Source organism: Pararge aegeria, chromosome 27 (genome assembly GCF_905163445.1).
Source record: "Pararge aegeria chromosome 27, ilParAegt1.1, whole genome shotgun sequence".
NCBI lineage: Eukaryota > Metazoa > Arthropoda > Insecta > Lepidoptera > Nymphalidae > Pararge > Pararge aegeria.
The window spans coordinates 3,943,636-3,971,343 of record NC_053206.1 but is presented as its reverse complement, the minus strand read 5'-3'; the positions used below and the strand labels follow the sequence as shown (position 1 = coordinate 3,971,343).

At 35.1% G+C, this 27,708-nt stretch overlaps 1 protein-coding gene across 8 annotated transcripts in view; it reads left to right on the top strand.

The window, feature by feature from the left end:
- Positions 1 to 27,708, top strand: part of LOC120635674 — a 53,257-nt gene that overhangs the window by 15,918 nt on the left and 9,631 nt on the right. For 5 of the 8 annotated variants that reach the window (XM_039906770.1, XM_039906767.1, XM_039906765.1 and 2 more), the window contains one exon: positions 9,574 to 9,690. In XM_039906770.1, the coding sequence (XP_039762704.1) occupies positions 9,574 to 9,690 (117 nt within the window). Of the gene's footprint in view, positions 1 to 9,573; positions 9,691 to 14,537; positions 14,788 to 15,108; positions 15,293 to 22,097; positions 22,284 to 22,649; positions 22,816 to 27,708 lie in introns of those variants that run through there. The other 3 variants (XM_039906769.1, XM_039906766.1, XM_039906768.1) reach the window with 3 other exon arrangements.

Below are 27,708 nucleotides of genomic sequence, written 5' to 3'. Positions count from 1 at the left end.
TTTTTATATGTAATGTACGCATCAAAAGTGCCATCTATGTGCATATTTGAATAAAGAAATATTTGACTTTGACTTTGACTTTAAGTAATTGTTTTTTTTAGTCCACAGATAATCATTTCGTTGCGCCAAGAGCGGCGTTAGCAGATACTCCGAGCGCAAAAAGACTACGTGCTGAAATTCAGAGAAACATACAAGTTATAACCGAGCAAAGAAAAAAAATAAAGAGCCTACAGTGTAAAACTCGGCGATACCGCAAGACAGTAATACAATCCAAGGCCATTATTCAAAATCTAGAAGATTTGCGATGTAACAGACGGGATCCAGCTTCGGTCTTAGATATGGACATTAAAACGCAAGATTTGGTATGCAGAATGAAACAAAAAGAAAAATCACTAATAAAGGTTTTAATATTCGATAGAAGCAGGCTTTACTTTGCGGAAATCCATAATATATTATGGAAATTAAGCTTAATTTGCTATACTCCGCGAACAGCAGGAGAATCTGTATGGTGTTATTTATAATTAGGTAACTAGCCACAGAAAAATTCAGAAATTATAAGTTCTCAAATTGCCCTTCCGGGGATCGAACCCGGTACCTCCTAATTAAATTCACAGCGCTAACCGCCGCGCCAGGGAGCCCGTCGCTAGTAGTATAGTAAATTGAGCTTAATTTTCATAATACATATATCAATCCCATATGTAATGTCATAATCTGTTACAAAAATATTATATAAATAGCTGTTGCCCGCGACTTCGTCTGCGTTTTGATGTGGCATTAAATTTAATTGTAGATCTAAAAAAATTAAACTATGTAGTATTGCTAAGCCTTAAATGAGGGGTTTGCTGCTCTGCTGTCCGCTGAGACGTTCTGTCCTCTATCTCAAACCACAGTTTGGGCAAAATTAAACACATTATAACCTCTATAGTACAAAAATAATTATTTAAATCGGCTATAATTTGTCGGAGTTATGGTGTAAAATCGTCAAACACTCATCCCCTCTCCCAAAGGAACCGAGCTTAATGTCGGAATAAAAAGTATTCTATATTACTTCTAACACTTCCAAGAATATGTGTACAAAGTTTCATGAGGATCGGTTAAGCAGTTTTTGCGTGAAAGCGTAACAAAAAAACTTACATTCACATTTATAATATTAGTAGGGATCAGTAGGGATGTAGGTAGACGTAGAATAAGCTAGTTTGTAAGGTAGTTAGTACAAGAGCTACATAGTCACTTTAGTGACTCAGCTCTTTAAAAGAGATAAAAAAAAAATATATACGGTCCTTCAGGAGTTCCAACCAGATATAAGCAAACATAGATTATTAAAATTAAATTAAAAAAAAAAAAATAAAAATATTTATTTCGTTTCGTACAGCAACATAATACATTGAAATTGGGGTAATCCTAGTAAGTTACTAGTATCACTACTAGTACTTGTGGCAGGCGGCCCCGCTCTTCCATAACATAATATACAAATTGAAATAAATAAGTAGATCAAAGTTATATAAATCAAAATTAAGTATAGTTAAAAATTATAAAGGTTAACCAAAGATAATTACAACATGTGTGTATTTCTGTGTGTGTGTGTGTGTGTGTGTGTGTGTGTGTGTGTGCGTGTGTGTGTGTGTGTGCGTGTGTGCGTGTGTGTGTGGTCGTGTGCGTGTGTGTGTATATGAATGTATGTATAAGTGTGTTATAAACCTGAAATTATTATTATCTAAATTGACGGCCGACTGGCGCAGTGGGCAGCGACCCTGCTTTCTGAGTCCAAGACCGTGGGTTCGATTCCCACTACTGGAAAATGTTTGTGTGATGAGCATTAAGTGTTTTTCAATGTCTGGGTGTTTATATGTATTTTCTAAGTATTTATGTATATATAATTCATAAAAATATTCATCAGTCATCTAAGTACCCATAACACAAGCTACGCTTACTTTGGGGCTAGATGGCGATGTGTGTATTGTCGTAGTATATTTATTATTATTATTTATTAAAATAGATTGATATGTGAACATACCATCATCATCAAATTAATCGATAGACGTCCACTGCTGGACATAGGTCTTTTGTAGGGAGTTCCAAACTCCACGATTCTGGGCCGTTTGTATCCAGCGGCTCCCCGCTATTCGCTTGATGTCGTCTGTCCATCTGGTTGGGGGTCGACCAACGCTTCGCTTACTGGTACGGGGTTGCCATTCCAACACCTTGGAACCCCGACGTCCATCGGTTCTCCGAGCTATGTGCCCCGCCCATTGCCACTTCAGCTTCGACACTTGTGAACTTATAAAAAATAGAATTAACATCACTCAAAAGATTACGACATGGTCGCGTCTTCGTATCTAACACCATACAAATCCAAATTATATAGGTACAGTAAAAGGGTTTTTGTTTAAAATACTTAAGACGATAAGTTTACTTATTGCAAGATAAGAATTCACAATTTCTGATATTATGACCAATAAACATGACCTACCTGGACTAATATTATAAAAGTGAATGTAAGTTTGTTTGTTACGCTTTCACGCGAAAACTACTGAACCGATCTTCATGATACTTTTTATACATATTCTTGGAGGTATTAGAAATAATATAGTACATTATTCATAAAAAAAAAAAACCGTAAGATAAAAATAAGTTTGCGAAAAAATCTAAAAATCTCATATATGACTATAGGTGTAGACTATGTAGCAGTACGCTTCCTCCCAAAATTACGCGGGCAAAGCCGCAGGGCAAATCTAGTTAATAATGATTTAAATTATATTTTTAATATAAAAAACTACTTTTGCCACTTAAATATAATATACGAAAGCTGTCGTGGACTTTTTTGTACGCATAAGCTTGTAGAGTTTTCTATAGAACTCACACATCATATATCTCTCAGCGTTAAGGCAGCCTTCGTAAGAAACATTTTGGTTCGACCGTTTTTTCTCAGACTTTGCAAATCCGACTACCACGAAATGTTCTTTTCAGTTTTCAGGTTTTATATAATACTAGCGGACCCCAGCGCCATCTGTCGGGCTGATTTGTGAATCTAAACCATCCAGTGTGTCACCCCAACGCATACCCAAAAATTAATTCAAATCGCTCCAGCCGTTTAGGAGGAGTTCAGTGACAACACACGCACACAAGAAATATATATATAAAGATGGCCTATGGCACACAACTAATTTGGCTTTATATTGATGACAGAATTTTCAATATCGAATCAGTAGATCGCGAGATTACCGCCGACAGTGTCACAAACTCACAAACTTTACTTCTTTATAATATTAGGTTCCTATCTTCAATTCAGTTCATCTTAGTACCCATAACTCAAGATACGCTTAATTTAGGGCTACATGGCGATGTGTGTATTGTCTTAATATATTTATTATTTAATTTATTTATAAATAACATTAATTATAAATTAAAAAAAACCCCGATACATAATGTTTCCTTCATTGAGTACACATTTTGAGGGAAATGTAAAAAGAAAACTTAGTTCGCCATTTTGGATTTGAAATCTATTATAAGTTGCGTAAAAATAATTATTCTTCTGTATATGACTTATCAACCCATTACCGGCCCACTACAGGGTCTCCTACCACAATGTCAAAGTCAAAGTCAAAAATATCTTTATTCAAGTGTAACAGGTGGCACTTTTGATGCGTACATAAGAACCACAGGGTAGTGAGATGATGGCGATAACCACATTAGTAAACTTAAAACTAAAGCTACGAGGGTTCCAAACGCGTCCTGGTCTAAGAAGAAGCCCACAACAAACTTAGCCGGGTGTTTTTTTTTTTTTTGTGATCACCATCTCACAATGTCATTTTAAATTATTAGAAGAGCAACCTGGTTAGAGCAATAATTTACACCCAAGCTTTTTTATCGTTTACGTAGTCCTTTATACTATAATAGGACTTTTCTATAAGCTTACGTTTAATACAAACTTTGAACTTTTTAAGAGACATCTCCAAGATGACAATTGGTAGTTTATTGTAGAATTGTATGCAATTTCCTTTAAACGAATTATGAATTTTATGTAACCTAGTATATTGCACTGTAAGTTTATTCTTACTTCTAATGTTTAAATTATTGCAGTCACATTTTTTCTTAAATTTAGAAATGTTTTTATGAACGTACATTAAATTTTCAAATAGGTATGAACTGACTATACACTGTCATTATTTTAAAATCTTTAAATTTATCATTTCGTTCTAATTGAATGAAAAGGGTTAAAGCCGTAGTCCGCCACGCTGGCCCAGTGCGGATTGGTGGACTTCACACGCCTTTGAGAACATTATGAAGAACTCGCAGGCATGCAGGTTTCCTCACAATGTTTTCCTGCACCGTTGAAGCAAGTGATATTTAAAATACTTAAAACGCACATAACTCAGAAAAATTTAATGTGCGTTCCGGGGCTCGAACTCGGCCCTCCGAAAGCGAAATACTATCACGGCTTCTCATAAACATCGCTTAAAACTATCTATACTATTTTACAATTGAAACAAAAAAAAAACAAAATCATAATTTGTTTATCCTTTCGGCCGCTACGATGCCCCAAACAGTCTAACAACACACCCTCGAACACGGCAAACTTATCCTAACTTCCGACACAAAAACGACACCCCGTCGAGTTGAAATTAAAATATACAGCAAGACGGCATTTTATTTCGCCAAAGGCGTATGAATTTTCAACACAAAAGTTTAATAAATGCTTGCCAAATGTAAGAACTATTATTTGTTCCAATCTCTTTGTAGGTACCTATATTTATTTAATTTTTCGATTTAGGCTTAATTGAGCGCTTATGAATGAATTGACAGTTACCAAAATAATTACTTAAAATAACATATCTATCTAAATTTATATAAAGTAAATGAAATAGCCAATAAATGACATGTCGCAATTTTCAAGTTCAAGTTACAATAAATAGTAGTTTATGCATCAAGTGTGGTTATATTGCATTTTACAGTCGAGGGAGGCGCGAGAGCTAAAAGCGAATGCGCTAAGAAAGCCGAAAGTTTGACATCTTGGATAATTAGCCTTATAACGATGTGATAAGGTCCACGTTACGAGCAAGTACGACAGAATATTTAACTTCATAGCGTATACAGTGCCAGATAGTCCACATACATACACATACTATATTGTGTCTACGGTACGTAGACTGCGTGTTCATAACTCTAAAACGCCGCACAAATTTTGTTCTCAACGTTCAACTGGGAGCAACCGTTCGATAGAAGCTTATTCACAGTCTATCGATGCGGTCGTGTGACGCTACACGTGTAATAGAACGAAATGCCGGGTTGTGTTTTTAAAAAGTGTCTAAATAACATGCGAAAAATAAAAAAAGTGGATGGGATTACATATCACACGTTAGTTATCACATTTAGTTTAAATTTTAAATTATAAAATGCCACTTGTTATAATAACGCCATCTTCATTTCGCACTTGTTCATTTTGTACGACGGACCAGGGCCGCATTTGTGTGTAAATTTATTGGGTGCTGTCTTTTCACTATGTTGTCTATCTTTTATTATTAAGTATGTACTTATCAGTTAACATTATGGTTAATAATATTTATTATTATATTTTTAGGTTTCCGGTTCAAACTGATATAAGAGAAAAGTGGATACGTCTAGTTCAATTAGAACGAAATGATAAATATTGGTTACCGCTTAAAGGTTCGAGAATCTGTTCAGTTCACTTTAATAAAGATGACATATATTTGACTCAAAGAGGACGAAGCTACTTGAAAAAGCAGGTCGTACCTTCTATTGAGGTTGGTCCAATACTTTGTAATCAAGTTTTGACTTAAGTGTTGCTTTATAGTTAAAGTGAAGTTTGAGATACCTTTTATAAAAGAATAATTGTTGCCCGCAACATAGTCCGCGTTTGTTATTGTTTTTAAAGCATCCCGTAGGAACAGCATATAAATTCTAGCCTATATAATAGTGACAGTTTAGTTTTCTTTAGGCGAAGAAATGGTTAAAATCGGTCCAGTACTTTCGAAGCCTATTCGGTACAAACAAACATTTTATATTAGTTTTGATTGCAATTTTAATGTCGCCACTGATCTTTTCATACATGTGGGTTCAAATGTCGTAGAAAATAATACCGTGCTTAGCACAAAATTGCATCGTAAAAGTCCGCCTAAGCCATGGGTTACACCTGCTACATTGAGATGTTTAAAAAATCGAGATAAATTACATATGAAGACAAAAATCCAGATGATAATTCTCTAAAAATTATGTATCGTAGATATAGCAACGTCAAAAAAGCACCTTATGTAATATACACAAACCCGCGCCTCCTTTTCTCAAAAATTTGTTTCCTTAGTAGGATCATATACATGAGGCCAATAAAATTCTTTATATTCACTCACTATCATCGTTTAGATGTAAAAAGCATGACCATGACTGGCTTCTTTACTTGATTATGATAGCATAGATACTCATTATCTCAAATGTACCTAGTGCTTTATATATACATCCATGCATTATATATACACAATACACATTCCTCCACACACGTTTACACACACACGTTTACACACACACACACACACACACACACACACACACATACACACACACATACACAAACACATATACCTGTACGCACACACATCCACTTATTTCATTACCCTGACACATAATTTAAATCACTATTAAGCTACCTTATCTCCAAAAATAGTTTTTCTTCAATCGTTATTTGCATGTCGCATGATAAGTTTAAATCGTTTTGTTTATCCAAAATAATATACTTGTCGTAAGACTGTTTTTGTATAAAAATAATTATACAGAGGAGAGCACAGATAACTATACTGCGAGTTTTTACTCAGTTTAGATATCAGTGATTCCACTAAACCTAGTATTTAGCTTTTATTCCTGTTACTATCTCATAATCCTGTGAATAAATGATATTATTTATATATTTGTACATTACATTTGTCCACTAAGCTTTCTTTTTTAACTTCTCTTAATTAATTTATTTTTAAAGTTACTTTTATCTTAATTCTTTAATAACTGTTATAACATCTTTGGTACTTAGTTAATTTTAAGAAATAAGTTATGTGTTTTAACAGTACACTTTGCCAGTACATTATTTATAATTCTCAACTGTTCATGCCACTAGTACGCGGTAGAATATGTGATATCCTCAATACAGTAATAACTAATTAGGAGTCCGATACTCACACACACCATGGCCAAATTTAGAATTTTTACCTTAATGTATCCAAATATTTGTGGGTCAGAGTAAACCTTGTTTTTATATAAATAAATAAACAAAAATCCTTATTTTAGTTGGGGTCAACATCACCAGGAAGAGAAATCACTTCTCCTCCCGTTAGCCCGATTAATTTTGTAGGGAATTCGGATTTACAGTCTTTATTATTAGACACCCCTAGAAAGATAGCTATGCACACGAGAGAGAGATATTATCTTTTGCTAAAATTAATGCACCGCAAAGAAAAAACCAACGACTTAGAAAAAAATGTAATATAATCAAACACAGGGTATGCAGATGATATAAAATGAAGTAAATCTCCAGTTCGAGTCAACAACTCGTTCGTGAAACACTTAAGGAAAGGCTTTGTAAGAGTTATAAAAAGCCTACCCTTAAGTATTTATAACTCGTACTGGAGATTTTCTTCATTTTATATCATCTGCATACCCTGTGCATACCCTCTATGCACGCCACTGTTCGAAGGAGCACCTACTTAGGGACTCCTTTTAATTTCTTCACTGTTTAAAAACCTTGAGTAGTAAGCCGCTTGAGAACAAGCGGACTGCTGGAATTTTTGTCCATCCGTCAAACACTGCTGCTATTGCTACTATTTTTAAATATAATCCCGTTTTGAATCAGAAACAATCAATGTAATTTAATATATAAAACGATATAGGCATTTATTACCATTTTATATAGATTCACTTTGATGGAAAACCATGCAAACATTTAAATAATTAAAATATCAAAGTAGAGTGCGGCCCTGGTGTCAACCCTGACGATCGATGCGGGCTCGCGCTTTCGGGCGCGATCGGCCATTTTCGTATACTGTGTATTGATTTATTAGGTTACCATGGTAACGTTACGAGCGTCGCGTCGTGCGATTCAAAGTGATCATTGCCTGTATGTAGGTACCGCAGGTAGGTACAGTACATGTCGGTGACAATGATGTGATTAAGTATTTGTATAACATCAGAATATTTACTTGCAATCAATCAATTTATTTAAAAAAAAATAATGACAGTGTATAGTCAGTACATATTTGAAAATTTAATGTACGTTCATAAAAACATTTCTAAATTTAAGAAAAAATGCGACTGCAATAATTTAAACATTAGAAGTAAGAATAAACTTACAGTGCAATTCATAATTCGTTTAAAGGAAATTGCATACAATTCTACAATGAACTACCAATTGACATCTTGGAGATGTCTCTTAAAAAGTTCAAAGTTTGTATTAAACGTAAGCTTATAGAAAAGTCCTATTATAGTATAAAGGACTACGTAAAAGGTTGGGTGTAAATTATTGCTCTAACCAGGTTGCTCTTCTAATAATTTAAACTGACATTGTGAGATGGTGATAACATAAAAAAAAACACCCGGCTAAGTTTGTTGTGGGCTTCTTCTTAGACCAGGACGCGTTTGGAACCCTCGTAGCTTTAGTTTTAAGTTTACGAATGTGGTTATCGCCATCATCTCACTACCGTGTGGTTCTTATGTACGCATCAAAAGTGCCACCTGTGGGCCTACTTGAATAAAGATATTTTTGACTTTGACTTTTCTTGATATATGTATTATGAAAATAAAGTTTAATTTGCTATACTCCGCGACTGACTTTACAATGAATAATTGTTAAGGCATAATTGTTGACTTAACAATTATATATTGTAAAATCAACATCTCCTGAGGATGCTCCGGTTTCGGAGCGAAACGTGCGTAGAGGGTACATTGCCGAAAATCTGTTTGGTGTGGAGTATAAGGATTGAAGAAATTATAAATTACACCATACATATTCTCCTGCTTTTCGCGGAGTATAGCAAATTAAACTTTTTTGCACAATAAATCACATTTCTGCCAAGAACCGTATTCTTTGACAGAAATCGGATTGTAAAAAAAAAGTTAAATGTCTTAAAGACCTTATAACTTATGACGGCCGAGTGGCGCAGTGGGCAGAGTTGTTTATCTGTATATTATAAGTATTTATGTGTATTATATTCATCAGCTATCTTAGTACCCATAACACAAGCTACGCTTACTTTGGGACAAGATGGCGATGTGTGTATTGTCACAGTATATTTATTTATTTATTTGAAGCGGGTTCACGCGATTCTATATTACTTGACAAACATTTGTTGCGACCAAATTGATTCAACATTCTCATTATTTCAAGTGTTTTTCAGTGTTTATCTATATATTAAAAGTATTGCTGTACCTATATCATTCATAATTTTTTTTTTTAAATACGCTTACTTCGGGTTTAGATGGCGATGTGTGTATTGTCGTAGTATATTTATTAATAATTAAAAAAAAAAAAGTTATCCGATGTCGGGGCGTCATAACTAACAATGTAAATCTTTGTTGCAGGTCGATTCCGTCGCGTCAGGAGCCAGTATCGCGTCCGACGATGAGAGCACGTACAGCGACGACCACATCGACGACCGCGTCGACGACCCAGCAGATGACGCAGATGTCTCCAATTATGTGAGTCAATTTACTGTTTTTAGTATTTCTTTCATTTGAAGTCCGACTGGCGCAGTGCGCAGCGACCCCGCTTTCTGAGTCCATAGCCGTGGGTTCTATTCCCACGACTGGAACATGTGTGATGAGCACGAATGTTTTTCAGTGTCCGGGTGTTTATTTTTATAATAAATACTTTTATTTATATCTATATATATAAAAGAGAAAGTGTATGGTCCGTATAGGCTCCGAAACGGCTGGACCGATTCCAATGAAACTTTCAGGGAATCTCCGGATTGACCTGTAAAGTTAAAGTTAAAACCTGTAAAGTTTTGTGACGATCGGAGCACTCCTATTTTTGAACTGTGAAACTGTCAAATACAGCTTTTATTTACTATGATGATATAGAATGTTGGGTGTACATCGGTGTAGATAATGATCTTCATCCGCTCGAGAAGAGAAAAGAAGAGAATGAATACGGAGAGAGATAAATGATTTAATATATCATGAGACTTAAATTAAAAATTTAATGATGTAAGTTTATTGGTTAAATAAAATAAAGCAATATCTAGCCCGGCGAAGCGGGCTGGGTACGCTAGTTATGCATAAAAATAAGCTACGCTTACTTTGGCGCTTATGTGTGTATTGTAGTACTATATTTTTTTATGAATATAATTCACAATGCGCAGAATGTTGTCAATAATATCGACGTGTGTGCGGGCAGCCTAACGGTTTATGCATCGTACGCCAAGAAAGCTCTCAGCAGGGCTAGCATATGCAGGAGACAAAAATTATATCCCCCGATTATATCTCCCGATTATATCCCCTTATTATATCCCCCGACAGGGGATATAACTAACGTAACCTGCTAAAGGACGGGTAAATGGAACAGGAGAAGTTTACCCCCGTTTTTGTATTATTCTATGATTTATTCTTTTTCATTGTTTTTTTTTTTAATTCTTAACAATGCTTAAAAAAAATATAAAAAACACTATTAAAAATTTATAAAAAAACATCCACCCTCCGCTTGCGGGGCTTTCGAATGCCCAAGCAACCGGCGGTCAGGGCTCCAGAGTGAGGAACCTCCTCACAATACGCGCCGTTTCAAGGACTACTGCCTTCTGTATCCGAACCTCGATCCAATAACCAAGCGAAAGCTTCTTAAGATGTTGGTCGAAGCTTTTCGCGAGAAGACCATTGACTGAAACGACGATCGGGACAATAACGGTCGACTCAAAATTCCACATGGCGGTAATCGTGGGCAAGGGCCAAGTATTTAGATACTTTTTCTTTTTCAGCTTTCACCAGATTATCGTCACTTCCCCCGTTTTTTATAACACATATATTATTTGGATATTATTTCCACTTGTGCGCCAGTGCTCTGAGAGTTGATGAAGCTGTGGGTGAGGTTACATTTTTATTCTTTCCCCGGGGAGATAAATGTCTCCTGCCTATGCAATCCTTGCAGCTGATGTATTTTTTTTTTTAGATTTAGATAGGTACTTTGGAGCTTCAATGGGTTTCAAGTACCTATTATTTATATTTTGACCAAATTATAGCGTATGTGTTATTCTGATCTATATAACCTGATTCTGTTTTGATTGTATATATATTACTGCAAAGATTTTCAAATCCGTTTAGCAGTTTTGCGTGAAAGAGTAACAAACATCGATCCATACAAACTTCCACATTTATAATATTAGATTTCGCGACCAATACAGACCATATACAGATGTAAATAAACTATAGAGCGGCCTTATTTTCAACAGACTATAAAAAAAGGATTAGGTTCTCATCTCCATTCTACTGTAGCTTATTTTTTTTTTGTATATTTGCTTCTCGTTTACTCCGCCAACGATTATAAATCTTAAACCTGTTAGGGGGTATGGCAGTAATGTAAAGCCTAAGCCCGTAATAGCGCGACATTGGAACGCTAATTGGCTTTGAGTCACATCTTTGTCGGAAGATGGTTAATAGCCACGACCAAAGCCTCCCACCAGACCAGACCAGAGTAAAAATCTGAAATTATAAATACCCAAAACGCCTCTGCCGGGAATCGGCAGACGTACGCTTACGTGGGGAATCCTCATGGATACCAGTAACCACTGCCCCGGGGTAGTTTGTTATGCCAGACTGGAGCGGCCAACTTAATGGAAAAAGCTACCGCCTTCCCGCCATTTTTCCAGCCGTCGTACCACCCGTTTTTCGTTTAAGCCCGCGCCGAGCGCGCCTATGGAGGGTAGAGGTAAGGAGAGTCATCTTATATGGGAGAAAAGTTGAAAAAGTGTCCAGTTGTATGCGCTAAATAACAGTTCAAAAATCCTCCACAATGGCGCTGGTGGATGCACAGGGTATGGTATGAATGTAGCAATCGTAGATGAATTGAAGTATGCCGAGTTAAAAAAATTAATGTCATTATCGACTAAAGTAGTTAATTATTGAGAATTTCAACAACTTACGTTGTACAAAATATTGTGGTAAATATAACCTTACTTCCTTGTTTATTTTTCAAGCCTACTCTAACAATATTTATATTTGGCGCTTCTTTTAAGAGTTACCCTGATACAAATGTGGCGTCTACCCTCCATAGGGTAGAGGTAAGGAGGATCATCTGTGTATATGAAAAAGTGTCGTCAAAATGTATTAAATTAGGATGGCGCCACATTTGCATCAGGGTAACTCTTAAAAGAAGCGCCAAATATAAATATTGTTAGAGTAGGCTTGAAAAATAAACAAGGAAGTAAGGTTATATTTACCACAATATTTTGTACAACGTAAGTTGTTGAAATTCTCAATAATTAACTACTTTAGTCGATAATGACATTAATTTTTTTAACTCGGCATACTTCAATTCATCTACGATTGCTACATTCATACCATACCCTGTGCATCCACCAGCGCCATTGTGGAGGATTTTTGAACTGTTATTTAGCGCATACAACTGGACACTTTTTCAACTTTTCTCCCATATAAGATGACTCTCCTTACCTCTACACTCCACACTCTACCCTCTATAAGCGCGCCGCTAGTCCAACGCTGCCACCCACGTGACCACAGATAACGCACAATATCCATGGACGTGAATATAATGAGTTAGATATGCTGTAATTATACAAACTAAAATGATAATACGTTTTAAGATATTAATATGGAGTTTCTTTTACAAAGTAACACCAGAAATTTTATTTATCATCAAATAGTAGTGAAAAACGTTTTTAGATATTTTTTCCTTTTATTATAGTACTTTTACAACCCTGATGCAAGAATATAGCTGGCGCCGGCATCATTAGTTCAAGGTCACGACTGAGTTGAATAACCGTTATTTATTTACGTAAAGACGATTGCGACATTTTGAACAGAGTTGGTGAATTGCTTTCATAATTTTACTTTTACATAATATTTAAATCGAGTTCATTACTTCCCAGCCTAGAATGCAACAAAAAAATAACATCCTGTTGCTCTTTCGCTGCGTGAAAGTAGAAAAAAAACAAAAACAAAAATGGATCTTTTAATATTAAGTGCAGATTAGACTACACGATAAATAGGACACTCAAGGGTCCTAGCGTGACTTCTGCTAGAGAAATGGTATTCAGCATAAAGTACTATTATTATTATTAATTTATGATTTATTGTTTATTATTATGACGGCCAACTGGCGCAGTGGGCAGCGACCCTGCTTTCTGAGTCCTAGGCCGTGGGTTCGATTCCCACAACTGGAAAATGTTTGTGTGATGAACATAATTGTTTTCAGTGTCTGGGTGTTTATCTGTATATTATAAGTATTTATGTGTATCATATTCATAAAAATATTCATCAGCTATCTTGGTACCCATAACACAAGCTACGCTTACTTTGGGACTAGATTGCGATGTGTGTATTGTCGTAGTATATTTATTTATTTATTTATTATTAATTATTATTGTAATAAAAATAAATATACTACGACAATACAGACATCGCCATCTAGCCCCAAAGTAAGCGTAACTTGTGTTATGGGTACTAAGATGACTGATGTATATTTTTATGAATGATATACATAAATACTTATAATAAACAGATAAACACCCAATGACTGAAAGCCATTCGTGTTCATCACACTAACATGTCCCAGTTGTGGGAAACGAACCCACGGCTAGGGACTAGGGAAAGTGCCATCTATGTGCCTATTTGAATAAAGAAATATTTGACTTTGACTTTGACTTTGGACTCAGAAAGCAGGGTCGCAGCCAACTGCGCCAGTCGGCCGTCAAATTAAATTAAAGTACACTAACTGCATTTTTACACGCTTTATATTAGCTTCACTTGTATGTTTGTTTGTAACCGACTTCTTTGGGCGCGATTTTGACCCACTTTAAACGGTCAGATTTCTTTCAAACTTTGTAGACATATCGAGGACCGATGACAATACACTAATCTGAAAAGATTATTCCAATTTTCACTATAAAAATAAGATTTTTTACTAATTACTACAGCGCCATCTAGACCCAAATGTAAAAAAAACCTATGGCGTTCGCATACCTAACAAATTCCACAGAAAACATTAAGCTACTAGATGGTAGAGGGCGTTAGCTATTACTTTTTAATGGCCTGTTTTAAATAATAATTAGAACTTGCATTTCGAGAGACGGGCACACTGAATAAATAAAAATATATTTTATCTCTTTAATGGTGGATGGGTTACCGATTAATTTTGCTCTAATAAAAATAATAGATCAAGAAAAACTAAAAAAAATCGCTATTATGAATAAACTAAAAGAAAGAAATTAGTTTAGTTTTTTATACCAAGCGTGTTTTTTTAGTTTGTTTGAACTATTTAATTATCACTTATTTAGATACCTAACCGTGTCAGTGCTCTGTATATCGCATAGTCAGCGAACGAAAAAAGCATAGAAGCATTTCTCGTACTCAAAAATAGCGTAACGGAAACTATCCCGTGGTGGGAGGGGCTTATAAACTGTACCGCAAACGAATCTAGTTGACTCGCGACATTCGTGCGTAGTGGCGGCTAAACGAATTGCGTAAAACTAGATTTTAATAATTCAAAATGCCTTCATGTGTTGTGAAATGGTGTCGAAATCATACGGATCATCACCACAAGGATAGTGGAATAACTTTTCACGTGTAAGTACACCGATAACTATACTAAAATCTAAATAATTACAATTACGTATTATCCTTATGGATGGTGTTATGCCATATGTAGTTAAGTAATTATAATACAATTATTTCGACTCAGATAGTATTTATTACATACTTTTAATTTTTGCTTTGAATGGGATAGCGTTATACAAAACTAACTGCATTTAATTTACAATGCTCAGATGTAATTATTTTTTGAAAATATAGTATTTTTTTTTAAACTTTTGTAATTATATCGTTTTTCAAAATTATTAGTGACAAATAATATGATTTTCTTATTTGATTTTCTTTTTTTTTATTTAGATTCCCACAAAACCCTTGTCGAAGAGAACAATGGGTAAAAGCTGTTCAGTTAGAGAGACAAGAAAATGATTGGATGCCTAGCAAAAGCTCGAGAATATGTTCCATTCATTTTAGAGATGATGATTTTTATCTGTCAAAGAAGGGGTTCAGAATGATTAAAAAAGTCGCTACACCTAGTTGTACTGTAAGTATTTAAAAATATATTTATATATTTAAGTATGTATTAAAAATTTAGTCTGAGATGATGCTTTAATTTGGTGTTGACTGTGAGCCTGGTTTCACAGAGGAATCATTTAGAGCGATCAAGTCCAAACTTGAATATACTGATAAAAATCTTGCTTGCCTTATTGTCGATGAAATGGCAATAAGGCAGCAAAAAAAATTTAATGGGAAAAAAATGGATGGAGTTGTATCACTCGGATGTGGCTCGGATGAGATCGCCACTCAAGCCTACGTTCTCATGTTAGTTTCCTTAAATGACTCATGGAAGATGCCATTAGGCTATTTTCTCATAAATGGCATTACAGCGGAACAAAGGGCAAACATAATTAAAACGTGCCTTAAAAAATGTGCTACTGTGGGAATAGATGTAGTTAGTTTGACGTTTGATGGCTGCGCATCAAATTTAGCTACCGCTAATGTACTTGGGTGCAACTTGGATTATCCCGCTGATTTAAAAACTACTTTTACTCACCCATCTACCGGTCAACCCGTAGCTATAATACTTGACCCATGCCATATGGTCAAATTAATACGAAAACAAGGTAACAAACAAACAGACACACTTTCACATTCATAATAACAGAATGTTGTTAATAGAGTGCATTTAGTTTGGAGTAAATCGGCGTTTATTATGACGCTATTTTAATCTAATTTATTTTGCTTTCCTTATTGCATAAAATCATCCAACGATTCAGAGACTGCTGATTGGTCCTGCGCAGCCGCGGCACTACGTAACTACCGGCCAATCACGCTTGGTCCCGTGTCGTACGACAAATAGAAGAACCTATTAAGAGCTCTTTGCGACTCAAGTTCCTTCTTTTAAAGGGCGTGCGTTTATTGACTAATTAACTACTACTAGTTTCGAAAGACAATTTCTTAGAAACGCGTCTTCTATGCTTTTTTCGTTCGCTGCGCATAGTCTATTCGCCACTTTATACCTAGATATCTTAGTAGGGTAGAAGGGATCCTAGGAAATCGCCTCATATTTTTATTGCTCAGCCAGAGTCGAGAAAGCTTTCAAACATCTACTTTATTCCCAAAGGATAAGATCGAAGTTCGCATCAGTGAAATAATTGTAGATAGGTAGTAAGAGCGGCAACGCCGCATTTACGGGGCATAAATCGGAACTTGGGAACTGAGTAATTCATGCCGTATCCCGAATTGTTGAATGGAAAAAAAAAAGTAAGCAATTCAATAGTATGTTTATTAAACATTTGCTGACATTCCCTTGCGTTATACCAGCGTTAACTAAGGTGGAAAATAATGGAACTCATGGGAACCGATAAAGGGAGACAGATATATTTTATTTACGTTGTTTGTATTTTCTGCATGTTAAGCCGCTTCCACATGCTTGGCATACAAGGGCAAATAGGGTTCACCACGTACAAACACGAACGTGTTAATGGTTGTTTTTGTGTGTGTTTGCGAGTGTTTGGCAACGGTGTCGGTTTTTGTGAACACATCAAAAGTGGTTCGACAAACGTGTTAGCGATTTATCCAAACGCTAGTGGAGTTGCTAGTGTAGGTGCTGTCTACTACACTCAGCCATTTTGTATCTAGGTTCTTAGTTAAAATTCATTTTGTGTTTTGTAACCGACTTTAAAAAAGGAGGAGGTTCTCAATTCGGGTAAATAATTATTTTTTTATGTTTCTTACTTCAGAAGAATGAGAACATTATCTTGGAGAATGCGAGGGAACTCTTCAAATATAGCTAGGTGCACTTATTGCGATTTGAGTATTTTTGAAATAACTTTTCCATTTTATTTCGATACATCTGGATCATCTGTCAAGGTGGTCAAGTTAAACTGATGATGAAGATCACGGATGGTCACCGGCACTTCACAATAATAGGTTGCGCTTCGATATTGATATACGCTTGGGAAATGCTCGTCATAATAAAGGAACTGATGGTGGAATGCCGGGCGAACTCAAACATTAACGTCTGGCTTCGATAAGCATCATTCTAAATAATTAGACTATTTAACAGCAAAAATTAAATATTTTCTACAACATTTTTAAGTTAAGTCGGTGAATGAATGAATGAATGAATACACTTTTATTGTACAACAAAGAAAAAAAGTAAATACCTACAGAGCAAGAGAGTACAATTTGGTGGCCCTATCGCTACATAGTGATTTCAATCAAAGGCGTGAAAGGAAAAAACATAGAAAAGAGGTAGGTGGTGCAATTATACAAATACAGTGTAAACTCTTTATAACGTTATCCTTTATAACGATAAACTCCCTATAACGTTGGAGTGAGCCCAAGTTGGTTGGTTTGCGTTAAAACTCACATATTGAAACACTCTTAATAGCGATACGCCATTCTCTATTACGAAGAAATGTGTTCATATTTGTAGACAGTAAATATTTATTATCGGTATTATTGTTTATGTTATGTTATCAGGTAACAAAAGACTTTGAAGCTCCGAAACATCCGAGGTCGGTCTAGCTTTTGTTATCCTTAATTGCCTTGTACACGTGCAGTATGACGCATTGTTTTCTCGGAAGTGATGGTCTTCGACCAAGCATACTGGGTACCTATCGTATTATCAGTCGTAAACCTACTTTGAAACTGTTAACATGGCCAGTAAACGGAAAGCGATTAGTGTTGATGAAAAAATTTGTGTGATACGTGCGATTGAAAAGGGAGAAAAGAAAAGTGACGTTGGAAGGCGTTTTGAACTAAGTCAATCCACTGTTGCTACCATTTGGAAAAACCAAAAAACAATTCAACAGGCGGCGCTGGAAGGAAACTTGTCTAAAAAATTAAGAAAGCCAAAATTCGAAGACTTAGATCAGGCAATGTTGTCGTGGTTTAACAATCAGCGCCAGAATAATGTACCCATCTCAGGGCCAATTGTAAAAGCTAAGGCTAAAAAGTTTGCCAACCAACTTGGCATAATTGACTTTAAAGCATCTGAAGGTTGGCTCGGAAAATTTAAGCACCGTCATCAAATTACGTACGGTAAAATGAACGGAGAGGCGCGGGATGTCGATATGAATGTGACTAACAATGAAAGGAAAAAACATAGAAAAGAGGTAGGTGGTGCAATTATACAAATATGTATATAAATAAAATATATTACTATAATATATTTATATATTAATATATTACTATATTATATATAAATAATACTAATAATTACATATATATAAATATGCATGAAATTACCCATAATTATTAAACTACTAACAATTATATACAACATATATAAATATATTAATACATATATAACATAAATACTAATATCAATATATAACATATAACATCCTCGATTTTTATGAAATACACAAATAATTAAAATTACACACTTAAAATGATCCGCTTCATCTATGTTCGGCTGATAGAGACAAATAATGATCCTCGGTCGGTGCCAAGTTAAATGTAAAAATTTCCTTGCTGTTATATAAAATGGAACGGTTTACAAAGTATATCTGTACGCAGTAATTATTGTTTTATTAATTAACGCAAGTAATCGCTGCCATTCTCTCCCGCCATGTTTAATCCATCCGGAATATAGCAACAGGTTTGTGTGTTTTTGTTGGATGAATGTCGTTTGTTCCTTGTTTGCCTTGGTGGCCAACAACAAGCATGTAGAAGCGGCATTATACTATTGATCGGCGATGAAACCGAGAAAGAACAGTAGAACCGTATGCTAGAGCGAGATAGATAGACGAGGTTTTAATCAGAACGCCGTAACGTATGGGCCTGTAAGGACTGCGTTGGCAGCGATATTAGCCAGTGACCGAATTAAATCACGTGTACCCACTTCTAAAATCATAGTTTTAGTATTCTATGGGAGACCCATAATTATCAGAGAATTATAAACCACCAAAGATTTACTTCAAGCTACCCACTCGACATTGCGCGAAGTAAACTGTGCCGTGCAGGCATGACAAAAAGCCATTAACCCAAAGAAGAAGAAGAAGTGTTCTATGGTGTTTGTTTGACGTGAGTTACTATGGTTACGTGCTCAGTGCCTGGATGTAACTCATCAAAAAAAGAAAAAACTCAAAATTATACATTTCACATGTGAGTTCCATCGGAATGTTTTATGAAATGCTCTTAATAAAAGTGCAATATTTTAGAACTACGACAATAGTTTTGCATATAGATTGATAGGCAAATTGATTGCATCCAATTAAACTAGCGTTTTATAAGCATTAGATTTCAATTTATAAAGTTATTAAATCAATATTTTGTTCTATTTATAACCATCTAGAGATTGACACCATTGGTAATAATATTATCGATGAATACCATTTTAGTTATCGATAGCAATATTTTCGATAGATTCGGTATATCTCCAACTAAGGAGAGTAAAAGTAGATATTGTTTATATTCCATTACCTAATATCATGAAAATTTACTTCTATGAGAAAGAGATTCAGTTTGGTTCATCTATATTCTATAATATATATAATTTCTATAAGATTTTATTGCGTGATTCTTTTTTTTCTATAAAGAATTGTTTTATAAACCCTCGGATATATTAGTAGTGATCACAGAATAAAGAACATACAGAACCGTCATTCAGCAATTATTGCATGCAGTGCATTGTGTCCAAAAACAGACAGTTTCATTTGGTTTACCTATATAGACCTAGTAGTGGAAGTTCATTGGTTGACACGATGATGATGACTAATATTATACAAGATAATAAGTGTTTGTTTGTTTGTTTGTTTGTTCTTACAGAACATATATCACCCTCACTCAAGCATTATTGCATGCAGTGCATTGTGTCCAAAAACAGTGAAAACGCCCCGCGCACGTCTCACATACGTTTAGAACATTAGGGGTGAAATCATAACGTCAACTGCTAAATGGAGTGAAGTGAATAACCGTCTGTTGGAGTAACTCTACCAAAGTGAAGTGGTTTTTCAAGCTTCAGTAATAGTCGTGTACACGGTTTCCGTATGTTCGTTATTATGTGTTAGTGATGATAAATGAGAATGACAGACACGATCTCCAATTTATTAAACAATTCCAACTCAAGTCTCATATTGAAGTATTAATATTTTCGAAAGATAAACTTGATTGGTATATACCAACCAATAATCACTAATCAGTCCGACATGACCTGGTTAGAAATACTTTAAGTACCGTATACCGAGTATTTGAGGATACATATATGTCACATCATTAATGTTGTAACTCCCGGAGGGATGTGAATTAAGTTTTCCTAATACATAATATAATTTGTTTATTTTAATTATGTTTTAGATTTCCTCAGAATGAACGTGTCCGACAAAAATGGCTTAACATGTTAAAAAGAAAAGACTGGGTTCCTAGAAAGTATTCGAAAGTATGTAGCAAACATTTTGAAAGAAAATGTTTTTTTTTTAGGGGCACGCAAAGAGTAAAGCTGCGACCCGATTCCGTACCCACGTTATTCATGCGGGTATGTTATTTTAAAATTCATGAATAGAATAGAATAGAATATTTATCTGCATATAGGAAATAACAGAGTCATAACAACCCATTACCGGCCCACTGCAGCACGGCTGGGCGATTAGGTATCTCGCGACAGGCTTGCGAAAGGCGTGAATCTCACGATCACTCAGTCATACGTCACTTTAAAAAAAAAAATACTTAAGGATATAGGATACAGTAATGAAGGCCCGTACACGCTTTGCCTGAAATTAGGCGTGCAAATATTGTTATAAATATAGTTACCTACCTACTAACGTCTCAATATTAACAGACACAAAATAAAATTATGTTGAACCAACATTTATTTGTTGCTATTGTCATTGCATATTAAAAATAACCTTTTACTCTACCAGTGTTGCAAGTCGGTAGTGTCAAGAGTCCAAAATGTCCTTAGCCTATACCAGTTTTCTCTCTTATGAAAGAGGCGTAAAAGTATTTACAAAACTAAGATAGACGGCATAACGACATCTCCACTGTCCGAAAGCACATTTGGCTTAAAACCTTCGCCTTAGGTTGACGGACCCAAAAACAGAGCAATAGTGTTGCTCTGTTTTTGGGCGACTCCGATAGAGGACCTATAGAGTGATAGCATTTGCTGTGATGGCTATTATATTTATAGACAAAGAAAGTTTATTACGTAATACACCCACTTCACGCTCGTGCGAGCCACTGAGCGAGTGACGTGAATTGCGAGAGGTAGCTCTTGACACTCTCGGATAACACAGTTGTCAAAAAACCGTCTAACGGTTAAAAGAACTTAAACTTGTTAATAATCTCTATGTAGTTTTAAACAGCAAAAATAAAATATGTTATTGTTGATTTAATGTTGACACGATTCAGTTAAATTTATAGAAATGAATGTTCTTCTTGTTATTTGTTAATAATAAAAAAAAAAAAGTGTATAGATATATGTAGACATTACTGATTAATATACATAGTAGTCTTGTTAAACACAAAAGTACGTAAGCAGTTTGTGGATGGGCCGCTCGCGCTCGCTAATTTAATCTTTTCCAAAAAACCGCCTTCCTCGGCGAGTCAATCTTCACGCTCGCACTCGCTACCGCTGGGTTCCACCTCGCGAGCGTATGTACGTAACATAAAGTATAAGAAAGAAAGAGATGCCAAATATTACCTTAGTGTTGCCTTGGTATTTGTCTCTACATAGCCCGTAGACAGAGAAGTAAATAGACAAATGGATAGCATCCGTCGCATTCACACTAGTAAGAGAACAACTTATGTATACGTCTTGTAAAGAAACGAGATAAAGCTATAGGGTCATTTGTCTTATATCGCGTGCCGGTTTTTTCATGGATCAGCATAGCACTGTGCGAAGCAAGTTAGTAGATATCGTTTTATTAGCTTAGTGTTTTTTTTTTGTAAGAAATACGAGATAAACGGATTGTGTGCACAAAAATACAGATCTTGAACAGAATTGTGTGCGAAAACATGGTTCGGTGCAGTGTTTTAGGATGTAAAAGTGATAGTGAACGTAAAGTTCCGGATTTGTCGTTCCACTCGTAAGTACAATACTTTTGATTTCTTAATAGCATAAATAAATATCGTTTATTATATTTCTATAAAATTACACAATTTACAATAGAAAATAGATCGTTTATATCGTTTTATGCTAATTTCAATCATACTTAACCTCTAGAGTCTAGTAGAGTGCAGTGTTGCCTATATTCGACATGAAAATTGCCCAAACTGCGCAATATATTTTTTTTTATTATAAAATTTCTTGATTTTGAAATTTCAATTAATTTATTTATTATATTTTATAATATTTTTCATGTGACTGAATGTTAAACTTAAAAGTTACCCTCTGCAGAGAAACTAATCTCCCAACTATAATTAAAAATGATGTTTGAAACATTTTGTTACAGTTTTCCTACGAACCATAATTTATTGACGCCATGGGTTGAATCCACAGGTCGCAATAATTGGACACCCAAAAAGAGTTCAAAGATTTGCAGCAAACATTTTCAAAAAAATATGCTCATTAAGAAGGACAAGCTAACTATTTTATATCCTAATGCTGTTCCAATACGGGTCAGTGAATAATTTAGATTTTGATATAATTATGTCACTCTTTGTTTATTAGACAGATTTAACTACCAATAAAACTTACCTATTATTTTTTTATTTTTTCCATTTATATCCGGAATCCATATTGAGTCGAGCAAATCAGCGTTTTCTTTCACCTATCATTATAGAACTCATGAAGCACCAGGTAGATTCTTTACCTGGATTCCGGATATTAATGGAAAAAATAATAGGTAAGTTTTATTGGTAGTTCAAACTCTCTATTATTTGTTTCGTATCAATATCCAGAATCCATCTTGAGTGATGTGTTTGTTATCACCTGGTGCTGTAAAGGTGACGCTATAATGTCTATAGGTACTGAAATATATAATAGGGCACGGCACGCTTTCCTATTGTTTTTCATGGATCTATCGATGGTAAAAATGCCGTACAAAAATATATGACCAAAATGTACTCACTCTTCGTGCACTTATGAATTCTCACCAGCACTCAGTTGGACAGCTTACAAGTGACGGCATAGTGCTGAATCTTATTATTTTATGCTCTTATATCGTCCTGTATACGTCACCTGGTGGTTCATATGACCCATCCATCTTTTGGACATGGGCCTGTAGTCTAGTGGGTGCCTGTTCTCGTATCTAACAGAGTGTACTCCAGTAGGGCTAGCACGGGCAGGAGACAAAAATTATATCCCCTGAAAAGGGTTTAATTAATCTGATAAAACACGGGAACTGGGCTGCAAATGAGACTTCTTTGTCTTTTTCTTATCGCGTTGCTTCGTCTGACTTGTGTTTGGTTTCATCGGGAAGCAGTTTGTTTTTGCTTTTGCCGAGGTATCACGTAGAAAAAACCTATGATCTGATTGCTTACTAGATGATGGATTTGGATTTGTGTTAAAGTTTTTTTTGTTGTGAGTGCGGGAGCTGGTAGAATTATTTTGTTTACCCCTATTTTTTGAAAATAGCTTTGAATAGACTCATCGTTGGTAAGGACTGTGAACTAGGAGGGATTTTATGTAAAAAGTCTCTATGATAATCCTCAGTAATTTAACGCTTTTGCGTTAAATTACTGAGGATTATCATAGAGACTTTTTACATAAAATCCCTCCTAGTATTAGTAGTATTAGTATTAGTAGTAGTATAGAGCTTCCCGGCGCAAATTAATTAAATCAGGTCTCCTGCCACACACTATTTGTAATAAATCATTGGTCACTTTAATATACTCCAAATCTTTTGAAAATAACGCTTGTATCTTATCAAAGAAAGAGTTAGGATAGGATAGTTAAGGGTTTTGAAACATTAGACCAATCCACTAATGCTTGCAACGTTTTTTGCAATTCATCTTTTTGACAAAGCAAGGCATTGATTAAAGCAGCGCATGAACGCTCTAACTACAACGGGAATCTTCTTTTAAGGCGGCTTCAAATCGTTTAAATTAAAAATTATTATGCAGTTCCTTTAGGATATGTTTCTAAATGCAGCTGCTGTTAATGAAACAAATGCCTAGATTTTGTATGTACCATTATAAGTCAGGACTTATAATGGTACATAGGTCCCAGATTTCAGGTCTTCTACAGGTAGAAGACCTGAAATCTGGGACCTTAGAATCGGGGTAAAAAATGTTGTATGGCAACACTTCTCAAACATGCTTTGTCTCACAAGCGGCACGCCAACCATTCTATTATTTTAGTATATACTTCTCCGTCTACGACATAGCCTGTTTTTGAGCCCAATAAAAGTCAAGTGTGACATAAGTGAGTCAAACAATAAACTTTGATGAAGCTTGCTTGTTTATTTCGTTTATTAAGCAGTTTTCTGTGATATTTAATTTTCTGTCAAGTTAATAAGTTTTGTGGTACACTATGGGATATTGCTGTGTTTTGAGCTGCAAAAGCCGCAGCTCAGGTAAAGAAGCTGGTGTAACATTTCACTCGTAAGAAGTCATATTTAAAATTAATTGAGTTTTGCTTGTAGATTAATAACGTTGGAGATTAATCTGTATTAGAATAGGAACTGACTTCTCTTTGTTGAATAACCGATATAATTATTTAATACCTTTGCTTATTATTGGTAAATAAGCCTCATACCTAAAACATTAGTGTATTCTTTTCAAATGCCTTGCTATCATTTCCCAGACAATATTAAAAAAAAAATATTGATGAATTTGTATTTGTAAATTTCCCAATGAACCTGAAATTAAAAAAAAAATGGATCAAAGCCACGGTAGTAGCTGTAGGGAGTAGGGCTGTAATTCACCACTCTGGCCCAGTATGGATTGGTGGGCTCCACAAAACTTTGAGAACAATTATGGAGAACCTTCAGGTAAAATGAGCTATAAATACTTAAGCGTAGGCTTTCTATAACTCTTACAATGCCTATCCTTAAGTTTTTTATAACTCTTATTGGAGATTTTCTTCATTTTATATCATCTGCATACTGAGGGCACGTCACTGAATGCAGGTTTCCTGACGCTTTTTTCATTCACAGTTTAAGCAAGTGATATTTTAATTGATAAAAACGCACATAACTTTAAATAAAAGTTAGAGGTGCGTGCTGGAATTTGAACTCACCATCCCGAAAGGGAAGTGGAATTCCCACCCACTGGGCTATCACATTTTCAAACTTAACTTTTTTAAAACATATTCATATTTATTAATTGTTGTCTTCATAGACAATTTTAAATTTTGGTAAAAATAGGAACATAATTAAGAAAAACGAGGGGGTATTTATTAAATAAAAAGAAAATATACTACAACAATACACACATTGCCATCTCGCCAAAAAGTAACTTTAGCTTGTGTTATGGGTACTGAGATAACTGATGAATATTTTTATGAATAATATACATAAATACTTATAATATACAAATAAACGTTGGTTTCTTATATTATATATATTTATATCTATAGTTACAATAAAACTGTAAATGGAAGATTTTTCTACATTAAATATATTTTGAAAATTTTGAAGGGGGTATGCTTTATAATTGATACTGAGTCCAAAACAGACTTTTATATAGTTTTTGTCTGTTTGTCTGTCAGGGCACTTGAAACTATTAATACTGCTTTTTCTTGTTAGGTTTAATAGGTTTTTTTGTAACATTGTATGTCCTAATTACAAAGTGTTAAAGACAAAGTTTTTGTACTTCAATTAACTGAAGCAATAATTAGTAATATTGAAAATATTATCTACGTTGAACACCACAAAATTTAAAAAGAAAATGGAATGTAACAATATGAATATTAGACATAAAAACAAACTCATTATGCAGTTTTTTTTTCCTCCCTCCTTTCTTTTATAGCTGTAACTCGGCAATGTGTCTTGAGACATTGGGCCGTTCGTTTTTGAGTTAAGGTAATTTGAGTGGGCCTGCTTCCTGAGTTGAACCTACAAGGTTGTGGGTTCGATTCCCACAACTGGACAATGTTTATGTGATGAACATGAATGTTTATCAACATCTGGGTGTTTATCTTTATATCATGAGTATCAGTACCATTAAAAGTCAAAAATATCTTTATTCAAGTAGGCCCATTGGTGGCACTTTTAATGCGTACATCTAGCCTCAAAGTAAGCGTAGTTTGTGTTGTGTTATGACTCATGAATATTTTAATGAATAATATACTCTGAAAAACTTTGATGTTCATCACATGAACATTTTCCACTTGTGGGAAACGAACCCACGGCCTTGGACTCAGAAAGCAGGGTCGATGCCCACTGCGCCAGTCGGCCGTCGAATTTTGCATTTCGCACATTGGCATATTATATTTATTTGCATGCACCACCTACCTACCTATTTTTCATTAAATTTGGGTTGCACGCACAGATCTTTTGTTTGTGTGTGAATACCTGTCATAGGTCCGAACATCAATAGAAGCGCTCTTGTTTAGATTGGTGTGTCGGTATTGTTATTTTTCACTGTTGTAAAATTGCAGGCCCTTCTCGGGACACACTAAAATGTCCCTACAATCGCCGAAGGCGCACCGGGAACACAAGGACTTATCTCCAAAGGGTGACGGAATCCCCGTAGCCATCGCCCAGCGATAGATTTTAATCTGGATTAACATAGGCGGATTTATATCTAGGGAAAAAGTACGGTTCCCGCAGGATTTATGAAAAATAAAAAAAACGCGTATGAAGCCGCGGAAAACAGCTGATGTTAAATAATACAGTCAAAACTGTTTATGGCGACATCGTTTAGAACCACATACCGGTTAAATTCACCAAAATCAAAAGTCCTGGCTGAATGTTAATATGACCGCCTTATCTAAAACATTGGTTTTTACGACATTGTTTACTACGACATACCGCATTAAGCGACCACATTTGGTTAATGTTTTCGGAGAATTATATCTGTAGAACGACCGGCTCAGCTGTATTGTAAACAATTTGAATAGGTAACTGTATCCACATCTGGCACAGTATAATAGTCAATGGCTATTATCGTAAAAGTAAACAAAGTTTAGGGTCTTTTGTAATTCTTAGAAACAAAGCACATGCATGCCGTAGCCTCAAGGCCCGCTTCGTCATATCTCTTAAGTCAGTTTGTTACTTATCTTTACACAAGTCGCACCAAAACATTATTGTTGAGTTAACTGTGAAAATTGTAAAATGTCGCAAAAAAGAAAACAAATCAGTATCGAAGAAAAATCGCATATTATTTCAAAGCTAGAGAAAGGAATTCCAAACAAAGACCTGGCAAAAGAATATGGTGTATCCCACTCGACAATTTCAACCATTTGGAAAGAAAGGGAGAAAATTCAAATCCTTTACGACAAGAATTTTTTGAAAATGAAACGAGCCAGAACAACGCGACATATGAAGATTGAGGAAGCTTTGTTAAAGTGGTTTAAATATCAAAGGACAAATAATGTGCCAATAAATGGACCAATTCTTCAACAAA